General features: G+C 41.2%; 1 protein-coding gene and 1 pseudogene across 4 annotated transcripts in view; one reads left to right on the plus strand and one right to left on the minus strand.

Annotated features, from left to right (window-relative positions):
• The window catches only part of VPS13C (vacuolar protein sorting 13 homolog C), a 247,933-nt gene that overhangs the window by 196,077 nt on the left and 39,108 nt on the right, over nucleotides 1-12,748 (plus strand). For all 4 annotated transcript variants that reach the window (XM_066592326.1, XM_066592327.1, XM_066592328.1 and 1 more), the window contains exons 63-68: nucleotides 2,738-2,871; nucleotides 3,735-3,861; nucleotides 4,342-4,577; nucleotides 6,921-7,062; nucleotides 7,146-7,280; nucleotides 11,033-11,114. In XM_066592326.1, coding sequence (XP_066448423.1) covers nucleotides 2,738-2,871; nucleotides 3,735-3,861; nucleotides 4,342-4,577; nucleotides 6,921-7,062; nucleotides 7,146-7,280; nucleotides 11,033-11,114 — 856 coding nt within the window. The remainder of the gene's footprint in view (nucleotides 1-2,737; nucleotides 2,872-3,734; nucleotides 3,862-4,341; nucleotides 4,578-6,920; nucleotides 7,063-7,145; nucleotides 7,281-11,032; nucleotides 11,115-12,748) is intronic.
• On the minus strand, nucleotides 8,125-10,059 carry LOC136613163 (ceramide kinase-like protein pseudogene; annotated as a pseudogene).

Here is a 12,748-nt window from a genome sequence, read left to right on the forward strand (position 1 = left end):
CAAAAATCCTCTCCCTGAGATTATTAGAAGTTACACCCTATCTCATACACACCGACCAAGCGGGATTTGTCAAGGGAAGACAGGCATCAGACGCCACCCGCCGGCTGATTGATGTGGTTGGAGAGGTGGAGGGCTCTCGTTTGCCTTCTCTGCTCCTAACCTTGGATGCGGAGAAGGCATTCGACAGACTTCACTGGGGGTATGCCTTCTCAGCTTTGGAGAAATTTGGACTTGAGGGAAATATACTATCAGCTATCCATGCTCTATATAGATCCCCGTCGGCGAGAGTCCTCACAAATGGAGTCCTGTCAGACCCATTCCTAATATCCAACGGCACCAGACAGGGGTGCCCTCTTTCGCCTACTCTATTTATATTAACAATTGAACCACTAGCAGAAGCTATTAGACTCAACGAAAAGATAAAAGGGATCCCGCTGGCGGGTAGGGACCAAAAAATAGGACTATTTGCCGACGACATCGTATTGATGCTCTCATCTCCGTTAAACTCACTGAGAGAGGTTTACAAACTTCTACTCAATTTCGGAAAGATGTCATATTATAAAATTAATCCGACCAAATCTAAGGTTCTTCCCATTAACCTTCACTCTAATTTAATAACAATAATTAAAGAGGAATTCCCATTTGAGTGGGACCCAGGAGGCATCCAATATTTGGGAACGACCATAAATACCCCCATAATAAATATAATGGATAATAACATATCTCAACTTATACAAACTATCCACCAAGATTTGAACAATTTCAGTAAAACAGAACTAACTTGGATGGGCAGAATAGTCACTTACAAAATGATGATACTGCCTAAGATCTTATATATTTTTAGAACTATTCCACTAAGATGTAGTCCAAAACTATTAAAAGAACTACAAAAACAACTTATGTCCTTTATTTGGAATAATAAAAGTCCCAGAGTCGCCGCCACTATTTTATATACCCCCAAAAGGAAAGGAGGCCTAGGAGTTCCCAACATAGCTGCTTACTACGAAGCCAACATCATCCTACAGACAAGACCTTGGGGAACTTCCCAAACAGGAATCAGTTGGCTATCTATTGAACAAAACAGCCTGAGAGGAGGAACCTTAAAAGAACTATTACTGGCAACTTCCTTAAACTGGAGAACTAATCCAATAACAAACCCAATAATAGCAAACACATTAGTTATATGGAAACACATTCTTCAGATCATGGGGGAATTCCTCCCCAGAACATCTATACCCCTTCCATTGGGATGCACAGAATTTGAACCCAACACTATACACACCAGAAGCTGGAGGTTAAAAGGAATCGAAACGATTGAGGACTTAGCTGAGGGAAACAAAATGAAATCCTTTTACCAACTCCAAAACGAGTATGGGCTACAAGGAGGAGACTTTCTTCTATATTCCCAGCTTAAAAGCAGATGGCCTACTTTGACATCTCGAAGAACCTCCTTACCTAAAATACTAACAAATCTCCTCTTCAATCCCTCGCCGCACAAAACTCCCCTGAAAGATATTTACGAGATATTTTGCGGAGAATCCAGCTCACAGCCCAACCAAAAGAAAAGAGCGCATACCCTGAATTGGGAAAAAGAAATAGGCAGATCATATTCTATAGAACAATGGAACCATTCATACAAATGGGCAAACAAATCATCTTTATGCGCTACATTAATAGAAGTTCACTACAAGCTATCTACCCGTTGGTATAGATCCCCGGTGAGGCTGGCAGATTTCTTTCCTGAATCCTCAGATTTGTGCTGGAGAGATTGTGGGAGAAGAGGCTCCCTTCTGCACATATTCTGGAGTTGCCCAAAAATTAACGAAGTATGGAGAGAGCTCCTACAACTCTTAAAATCAATGACGGGAGTTGTTATCTCATTTGAGCCGGATATGCCTCTACGTCTGCTGGGGGTAGAGGGAGTGCCCCCAAAATCCAGAAAACTCATCACCCACTGTTTGATGACATGTAAGCTCCTGATAGTGAGAAACTGGAGATCTCACCACATACCTTCCCTAGGGGATATAACACAATTGGTGTCAGAACACATGAATATGGAAAAAATTCACGCTTTAAGAGAAAATAAAATACCTGGATTTGTGGAAACATGGGACCCTTGGATAAAACGCTTCTACCCACACCAATCTTTATTAAATTTAAAACCATAATATCTCCATCCAGAACATCCGGTACGGGAAACCAATGCATTTACAGAGAAGGAACAGAAGGAGAAAATTTTTATTTTCCTTTTCTTTTCTTGACTTTCATACCCTTTGTGTATTCTAAGAATTTGGAAGATTCCGCTTTGCTCGAGCATGGACTCCCTTCCCCCATGGTTCCCCCCCCCTCCCCCTCCCCCCCCCTCCTACCCTTCCCACCCCCGTCCCTCAACCCCCACCGTTATCACATGTTTGTGAGATTTCAATACACAACAAAGTATCCCACAAGGAAGTTGTGCTAATCCCATATTAATGATGTTCATTATGTTATCTTATTAATCTTTACTTAAACATTATATGGAATGTATGACCCTGTCTCTATACGATTGTTATCTAACTTTCTACGTTAATAAAAATTGATTGAACATTAAAACTAGTAAAATGTGATACATTTATTTGGAAGCTTAACATGGTTATCACTGTTCTGTTATAGGCAAAGATGTATTTTTTTCTGTGAGCAGCAGCTACTTTCAGGTGTTCTGTATACACACATAATTACCTTTTGTTTCTATTTCTAGAATACAGGCCTTCTGGTGGATGTCAGCATCGCAGATCACGCAATAGTAATCAAAGTCTCTGATTACTATGAAGGAGCTGCACCCGCACTGATCATGAATCATACAGCTCGAGCTAAACTGACATATTGGCAGAGGTAGGATCGCTAAATTATATGTGGTGTGTGTGTGGTTCTATTCCCCAAGATAACTTATTTTTCATAGTGTATTCACATGCAATGGGGAAAATTTTCCAATGACTTTGCGCCAGTATTTTGGCATAAAAAGTTGTTTGCTTTAGCACATGCCACATTTGTGCTAATCTTTTTATGCCTTGCACGACTAAATGTGCTGTATTTTTCTCTTGAGCAATCCTGTTTGATTAGCATTTAATCACCTCTTTAGTAGATTACACCCCAATGTTATGTAGTGTTTTTCTGCTGTGACTTTCATAAACAAGGAGCCATAAAGGTGAATGCGGACGGCCAGGTCAGATTCCAAATGCGAGATTCTCGCAGCGGGATGCAAGCCGTGCCCCTGCAGTGACCTGCAGCTTACCTGTCCGGTGTATTCGCTCTGCTCTGTTGGATGTGTCGGCTGACAAACAGCCAGATATGCGCAGGGCAGAGCCGGCACATCAGCAATGACATGGCAGTGCAAGCCTCTGCAAGGCTCACACTGAAATAGGACATGCCATGACTTTCCGTGATCAAAATCATGGCTGCCTGTATAGGATTGCATAAATCCTATGGCAGCGTGCAACGGTGGAAATTCCGCGTGAAATCTCACTGCGGAATTTCCGCCAATGTGCAGACAGCCTAAAACAAGGTCATGGTAAAAGCACTGCTGTTTGTGTAATTACGCACATTTTATAACCGGATACAAAAAATTGCGTATGTAAATACACCTAATAGTTGCTCTTGCATCCTTTTCATCTAATTTTGCTTTTACTTTTGTTTAGTTAAAAAATAGACTAGTATTAAATTGCTTGTTGGAATACTTAGCCCTTAATACCTTATAGTGGCATTGAGGAGGAAAAGGTACTCTTACCTGGGGAAACAAGACTGTTTGCATGGACGGATCCAACTGGCACAAAAAAACTGATGTGGACATATAGCCAGGACAAGGGAGAGCTTGACCTGTTAAAGGTAAATCTGCTAATACCTGAGCATGTACAAGTCATTTAGAAGTTTCCATAGTTTTTTTTTTTTTCTCTTTCACTCCTCCTTTATCAGACATTCTATCATTTTACTTGTCTGTCTCCACCTTTGTCTTCACCCCTTTTCATATAGGAAACGTAAATGCTTTTGTTTCATATGCGTTTTTAGAAGACAAAGATATATTTTTCTAGGTTAACTGTAACACTGCTTGCTTGTATTAACGCATTACGTAAATTGGTTGCTAAACCACTTTGCACAGTAGTGCATAGTATTCAATAACCTGCTCTAATGTACTATCTCTAACTGTACGTGTACAATTAGATGCGTTGTAGAAAATAAATTGCGGTAAAGTTAAGATACCATCTAATATATATCGGGTATTTTTAATGGATTATATTTTTATAGCCGTTGAGATTTTTTTTTCTGTTTCTCAGTTTGCACAGTGAATTACTTTTTATCTATTTTCAGGATGAAAGTGGCCAGTTTGCTTACAACCCAGAAATTCAGGTTCATTGGGTGTCATTCCTTGATGGGCGCCAGAGAGTACTCCTCTTCACAGAAGACGTGGCTCTAGTGTCAAAGGCACGTCAAGCTGAAGAAATGGAGCAACCAGATCAGGAAATAAATATTTCCATTCATAGTTTAGGGCTTTCTCTGATCAACAATGAAAGCAAACAAGAAATTTCTTACATTGGAATCACAAGGTAAGTATTTGCTAGAATGTTTATCAGATTTGCCGAATATACTTGGATGACATGGGACTGGATAAAGTCAGCGGGTCTGGCTGCATGGCTCTGCAGCCACAGTGATACTGACACTTATTTCCCCCTTTTTTTTCTGGATACTCCACTCCCTTTGCTTGGACTGCTCCCCGCTGCTCACTGTTAGTGCGTGACATTGGGCTTGATTGACAGTCAGTTGTCACCCACTGAGAGCGAGCAGCGGCGACCATCAACTCAATGAATTGAGAGCGCTAGGAGTTGGCCAGGCGAAAGGAAGGTAGTATAGAAAACATAACGGTTATAGGTAGCCGGGCCACGGCAACTAAGCCATACAGCCAACCCTTTTTTGGGGCCCCTCTGAAACACAGAATGCAGAGTCACTCAGTAAAAGCATCTCCCGTTCCAGTGGACTTTGTGCCGTTGTGTTATCCCTGAATGTCCGTCTTGTAACAATTTTATTATTTCATCTGAATGACTATTCTGTAATAAATTTCCCCTGCAGCAGCTGCTTGTTGTGACTTTCTCTAAGAAAGTCAGCGGATTGTCAGAGGTGTAGATGCCAGACCTGGCTCCATTAGCTGTTTGTCCTGGGTCCTGCATTCAGAGTGGTGTGATGCTTCTAGGCACAAACACTTTCAATAACAATAATAACTAAGCATATGTAGTCTCCCTTTTTGATTTTCATGTAATATACAAAGCAAGAATGTCATCTGTCACAAAAATCTTGTCATTTGCAATACAGAAAATTCTAAAAGAAATTTTTTTTTTTTTTTTTACAAATTCAATTGACAAGTAGTAGGTATGTACTTTCACTCTTCTTGTTGAAAACCATAATTTTAAATGAAGAATATTATGTGTGAAAAAAAAAAAATTCCTATGACGACACCATGAGAGAGGACCCACCCCAAAGGACTGGAAAAGGTGTAGCCTCGTCTAATGCAGTCATTTATATTGGTGACTGATGCCAGTTTATGTGGTTGGTGAGCTCATATGGAGGACCACGTCTTCCAGAGACAATAGGAGAAAGCTATTTTAGAGGATTTCTTCATACTCAAGGGAATTAATGGCAGTATACATGCATATCCGAGGAAGAGAGAACAGAATGGCCAACTTCCTTAGCCTTCACAATCTGAAACAAAGATAATGGGTTCTAAATTGGTCAGTTTTCCCCAAAAATACTTAGATGTGGGGAGAACCAAAAATCTATTTGTTCACCACAAGAGCCAACAAGAAAATACATTTGTTCTTTTCTCTGAATCCGATAGATCAACCAATGGCTGCACATGTCCAGAAATGTTTCCGATGCCAAAAATAAAAATGAACTAACCTACACTCCTTAGACGTACGTAGATGCCTAAAGTGCTATATTGAGGCCATGTCAAATAGAGAAAGTCTTATGCACTCTTTGTACTATTTCAAGGCCCAAATCATGGGAAAGAAGCAACCAAAGGTTTACTGGCTCATTGGATCAGATTAGCTATTGTTCTTGCATATTCCACAGCAGAGCAGTCTCCTGCAGGTTTAAAGGCCCATTATACTGGGGCATTGGCTATGTTCTGGGCTGAGAGAGACGGAGCATATATGGATCATATTTGTAGGACCGCTACATGGTCATATTTATGCACTTTTTTTCCCAGCACTACTGTCTGGATTTATCTTCTGTTTCTGACCTATCTTTGGCAGAAAGTTTATTGAGGCTGTTCTCTGCCATGGTTCCGTCATGGATGAAGGGAAAAATCATTGCGCTCATCGCTAATTTAATTTTCCAGAACCCATGATGGCACCCCTTCATATTCCCTTCCTGGTTGGTGTTGTGAACACTGTGTTTGCAAATTAAAAAAAAAAAAGTGCATTAGATATGCATTAACTAGACCGGTGTCCTCATGTTCTGTAACCCACTGATGCAATGGAGAAGCTTCACTTTATCTGTAAGTTTCCTGACCTTGAGGCTGGATTCTTTTTCTAATGATGCAATCAAATTATCGGGGAGTGACTTTAACATTTTTGTGCTAATTTTGAATTATTTCATGCTTTCAAAGTTCTACCTATTGGAAGGTAGCCACCTTAAGAGCCAATAATCCAGCCTTTTACCAGGTCTTGAAACAGAAAGCTGCTTCAGGGTCACTTTCCAGTCTTAAAAAGAAAGTAAATAGTCCATAATGTGCAGTACTAGAATGAAACCGGTTGGTTGCAGGAGACATGGTCAAGGAGATCTCTCACTATAAGTGATGCGTTTCTAGGAGATGAGGATGTATGCCCGTTATATGTTGAAAAAATTGTAGATATTTTCCGGAAGAAACCTAATTGCGTAAGTTTTCCTTGCAGCTCAGGTATTATCTGGGAGCTAATGCCAAAACAGAAATGGAAACCCTTTAACCAGAAACGCATACTTCAACTAGAACAAGCCTATGAGAAATTTGTCACTGGAGAGCAGGGCAGATGGACAAAATTAGATGCCAACTTTGAGGTATGTATTGTATGGGTTACTTGTATTGTCTGAATTTGTTATTAAATGTTTTTTTTTTTCATCTGTATTTCAATCTCATGTAGGTCAGCTTTAGTTGTATGGAAATGCGCTTGCCAATTAAATGCAAAATCAGGAGAAGCTTCCTCTCTGGTATCCAAATAGAACTGAAACAGTCTCCACATCAAAGAAGTTTACGAGCTCAACTATACTGGTTACAGGTGAGGTTGGAGATCAGGAATGTAAATGGTGTATCCTACTTTGGCTTGTAGTCTAGATGACATTATTATTATTAAGGTAAACAAAGTAGCCATTTTCTCAGGCCGTTATTGAATTGGTGCATAATAAAGATTTAACGAAGGACAACATAAAATAGTTATCCACCCTGGTGTTCCACCAAAATAATTCATTTTGAAGCAAACTATAGTCATTGCATGAAATAATCCACGACCAATTGTAATGTGATCATCATTTAAGAAGAGAGATCAGCACTTGACTAAGAAAAAAAAAAATTATTCCTTCAAGGGCCTCTCTTGCAAAATTCTTGTTTTATAATCTAACTAGTACCCTGCCACATGTAAGTTTGCTAGTTTTACCTTGTTTAGTTTATCCTTTCTGATTCCTGGAATCCTTCTATTCACTTGGGTCACGTGATCTCACTGTGACTACCTAAGGCGTTTATTTCTGTTGGGCAGGGAGTTACTAGTACAGGCTTCTGTTGCTAGTTGAATGTTTGTGGAACTCTTCTGAGGTGGTATGCCAGATGACGACGTTGGGGAAGGTTGCATTTGACTCCAGTGTTGTTTTTGGGGTTTTTTGCAAAAAATGTTTGTTGCACATTTTATAAAAATGCTACTACAAAAACTAGTGCAAGTTTACAAAGTCTATAAAAATATGTTGTAAAATAGGCCCGTCTACAATCTTTGTGGTGGAAGAATTTTGTACTATTGTCTAGAGTTTCAATAAACTGTATGTTTTTTGCTGTAATTGTGTTTATGCAGACACGATCTCTTCTAATCAAACATTGCCATTCAAATGTCTCTGCTGTCACACATCAATAAAAAAATGACATTTGTAGAAAATCAGGATGTGCTTATTTTATGGCAAGCTTTTGCTACAAACAGCTGCATTTAGCCTTCGCCTCCTCCAGTTCATCGATGTTACTCCCGTACAGATTTATGAGTTCAGGATGCAAGCGGACATGAATTTCAGAAGATGCTTCCAGTAAATTGCCATCAATGTTCCATGGATAAACATCTTCACTCAACCCTGAATGTACTTCTCCATTGTGTCCATATAAGTCATTCCCACAAGGACTAATGTTCTGGGGACAGAGATTTACTTCCTTAACTAAGTGTGTCTCAACAAAAGTAAAGTCAAACTGATTTGGCATAGCGTTTCAGATGCTTCACAAACTCTGGTCGGGAAGTATTTCGCACAATAATCAGCGCCATTGTGCCATCATTTAGCCTGGTGTTAGGTGCCAAGCCTCTTGGGGCCATGGAACAAAGGCACGGGATTGCCATAATGCTGACGTTCAGTACCTGACCCTGGATGTGCTGCCACTGATCCCTGCACTCAGAACTGGACAAATTATCCTCATTTTTCTTTTTGTGGTGGTACGATAACTGGTGGTTGCTGATAGGTAAAAATGACAAATCACAGCTTTCTGGTTTTAGATTTGCAAGGGTTCTAATAATGGCAAAGTCTCCTCTTCTCTGACTAGAGGGCATCCAGCAGTGCTTTCCTCCAAGAGCGAGAGTGCATCCTCCAAATCCAAACATTGAAGAAAAGCCGAACCACAGAAGCTTGTCATTAGTGCTGAATGTACAGGCGTCAACTGGTTGGATGTTGCCCATAATGATGTGTAATGCAGCGGTTACCGAATGTCTGATACCATGAAGGGAATAAGCCAACACATTGGTGGTGCCTGCTGGTATTATACCAAGTGGTAGTGGGGCTCTGACAGGAGAAAGGCTGCCATTCATAGCCTTTCCCGCATCCATTTGGGCTCGAAGCAGAAGACCATGAACAACTTCCCTGACTGATCCATCACCTCCAACACAAACTATACTGTAACGTGGGTCTGAATGTCAGCGAGCTTGAAAAGAGGAGCAACGTGACGGTAATACACATTGGGCGCTTCTCCTTTATGGCTGTGAGGGTTAATAATTACTTTGAAAGACTGGTCGATTAGGGAAACCATTCAAGGTTTCCTTCAATTGCCGCAGCCAAATATCACAGTAGTCTTCACTTAAATTATGAAAATCAATGGCATTATCTTTTAGCTTATGTCCTTTTCTGATGCACACAAATACTGTGATGCCCAACAAGGTGCCACCTTTTTCCTGCCCTGCCAATCTGCGTCTCTTCAGTTTTACAGAAAATATGTCCCTCAATTCAATGGATTCTTCTTTAGGTTGAGGCTGGACTTTCGAGCTCCCGGGTGGTCGGGCTGGATGGGGCTCCACAGCAGGTGGCCGGCGGTCAGCCACACGTCGCAGCTTCTCCTCTCCACCTGGAAGATCCCCCGCAGTAGCGGCACCTGCCGGCCGCAGTCCCGGGACAGCCGGGCGCTGTACCCCCCCCAGGGAGCGCTCGTCCGCCTCGCTGCACCCCCAGGCTACGGACCGCTCACTGCCGGAGCTCCACTCATCGCAGCGCTCACTCAGCCGCCCGGGCACTGAGCTTGTTTTGTTTTTTAAGGGGGGGGGGGGGGGGGTCTTTCAACAAGTTTTTCCCCTATTTTGTGATGGCTGATTCATACAAACAAGCTGCAACTTTGAAATTTCGTTTCCTTTCCCACTGTTCAAAGCACTCATAAAAAAAAAAAAGTCGCACAGAATGAGGTCTAGTGAATACAGAGAGGGAGGTAAAGGTGTCATGCTGTTTGTCATTGAAAATTGCTAAACTCTCAGCGCTGTGTGGGCAAACTGGTAACTGGCTCATAGAATGGTACAGTTGGAAGGGACCTCGAGGGTCATCCAGTGCAACCGTCATCGAGTCCAACCACGTACTCAGTGCAGGATTCACTAAATCATCCCAGACAGATATTCGTCCAGACTTTGAACACTTCCATTGAAGGAGAACTCATCACCTCCCGTGCTAACCTGCTCCACTCATTGATCACCCTCACTGTCAAAGTTTTTTCTAATATCTAATTTGTGTCTCTTCCCTCTGTTTTATCCCATTGCTTCTAGTCTCACCTTTTCTATGAGAATAGAGCTGATCCCTCTGCACAGTGACAGCCCTTCAGATATTTGTAGACCGCTATTAAGTCTACTCTCAGCCTTCTTTTTTGCAAGCTAAACATTCCCAAATCCTTGATGGTACTTCCATCATGACAACGCAGCTGCCCACACAACGCTGAGAGTTTAGAAATTTTTGACGAAAAACAACATAACACTCCTGCATCACCTTTTGTATCTTCCAATGTCTTTCCATCTTTTTTCGCATGCTTTGAACAGTGGTAAAGAAAACAATTTCACAACTGCACGTTGTTCACATGAATCAGCCATCAAAAATGGGCAGAAAGGGGAAAAAAAATCACTGAAGCCGATCACCACCTTCCCTAATGACATCTGCCTCCGAAGGGTTCCACAGAAATTCACCTAGGAAGAGAAGTCTGTACTAGTAACACCCCACCCTCCAGAAGAAGTCTTGTTTTTTTGGGAAAGGAAGAAAGCCCTTGCTGTATATAAACAATACATCCCCAAGTGAAATGCATCCATATGACATTCTATCAATCATTCTTTTATGTATTCATGTGATATAGTCATATGACTGCATTGTCTATAGGTTTGGGTTTGCACTCTCGTCGGTGCTGCCTCTGTGAACAACCTAGCCTATAAACAGTGCTGTCGCATGCCTATATCCCATGACCTCAAAGTAGGGACAACAAACATAAGGTCTTTCCCTGCAGTAATGTTTAATGCAGCCTCAGACATTCAGTGGATGATGTTTTTATTGTCAGGTGGATAACCAACTTCCTGGTTCTATGTTTCCTGCTGTCTTCCACCCAGTTGCACCTCCCAAATCCATTGCTTTAGACTCTGGTAATAACAAAAAATATTTTTTTTTTCAATGCATGCTGATTTCAGTTATATTAATACTTGCACTAGTACAATATGTATGTCGCAATACAGTAAACACTGTTTTTTAATGTTTTTTTTATGTTGGGTTTAATTGTTCCATTGTAATGCCTATGTGTACTGAATAGTAGAAAATGGTGGAGCGACTCCAGTAAGAAAAATGGAAACTAGGAATAATGCACTCTTTTTGCAGGGTAGTAGGCTAGGGATTCTTATAGAATTGAAGGCAAAGGGTCCCTATGTGTAGTAGGTGCAGCCAGCCCCAAGTCCCGTTATACCCAACTGGGTCAATGTTTAAACCACATGCTCAAAAACAAAAAAAAAAACTTTTTTAGGGTATATGGCTGAACCTACAGGCATAATAACATTTACATGAGTTGGTTATTTGCCAAAACTTCTATTAATTTATTAAACAAGCATGTATATGTGTTTCGAGATTCGTAGACTTTTTACATCAGTACTTGCCGAGGACACACGTCTGAACATTGAAGGTATGTCCTTGGGAGAGGACGCCTATATATAGAAAACACAAGATCAGACCATTCACAATAGATGGTTTCAGTGCACTTCTCCCTCCCTCCCTGCACAGTGACTAATGCACAGATCATTGCTCTCCCATAAATCAGTGAACATCTCCAGATGCCTATAATCCACATGACTTCTGTAAAACCTATTTCTAAATGCTGTTAACTTCAGCTAGAGCGAGATGACCAACACCACACTCTTTACAGAAAATAGGGGTAAATACCTTTTTAAAGGCTATGTACACCTTTGTACTCTTTGTTTTTACCACAGTTGGGTCCTACATCTCTGATACAGTTGACTGCACAGATTCTAATCAAATGTTAAGGTTTTAAAACAACGTAGAGAGTCCCAGAAAAACAGGAAAAATGGCACCGAAAATGTATTCAAATAGAAAAAGATATATCACCGGATTAACTATCAATACAAGAGATAATTTACCAGAAAAACACAAAACCCACCTGTAGGGGTTGAAAAGGTTATATATTACAACACCAGGGTATAATTTTGGAGTTAAAATAAACACTCCAACCATATGGCCTTGAATGTGGACAATTTGTTTTTAATCATGCTGATCACTCTCGAAACTTTCTAATTTTAGCAAAAGTTTTTGGGAAAGGAATAATTGAGGTTTTCCAGCTAACAGTGACCAACTTGGCTGCCAATTATATATGTGCTAACACCTGTCAGTGCTTTTTGTGTTGCTTTTTCTTTTAATCAATGTGTTTTTGAAAGTGAAGACTTTTTGTATTTTTGTTTTTCATTAAAAATGTCTGTTTAACCCGTTCCCGCTGTAGGGCGTAAGTTTACGTCCTGGCAGCCTGGTACTTCCCGCAACAGGACGTAAACTTACGTCCTGGAGATAGCGCAGGATTACATATGATCCCGCTGCAACAGCGGGGGGGGGCCATTGGAGATGCGCCCCCGCTGTTAACCCCTTCCCTGCCGCGATCTAAGTAGATCGCGGCAGGGAAAGAGTTCACAGAGGGAGCGGACTCCCTCTGTGTCTCCGGCCGGAACTCGCGATAACATCGCGAGAGCCCGGCCTGTCACCATGGTAACAGGACGCCGTCCTG

This window comes from Eleutherodactylus coqui, chromosome 2, assembly GCF_035609145.1.
Source record: "Eleutherodactylus coqui strain aEleCoq1 chromosome 2, aEleCoq1.hap1, whole genome shotgun sequence".
Taxonomy (NCBI): Eukaryota; Metazoa; Chordata; class Amphibia; order Anura; family Eleutherodactylidae; genus Eleutherodactylus; species Eleutherodactylus coqui.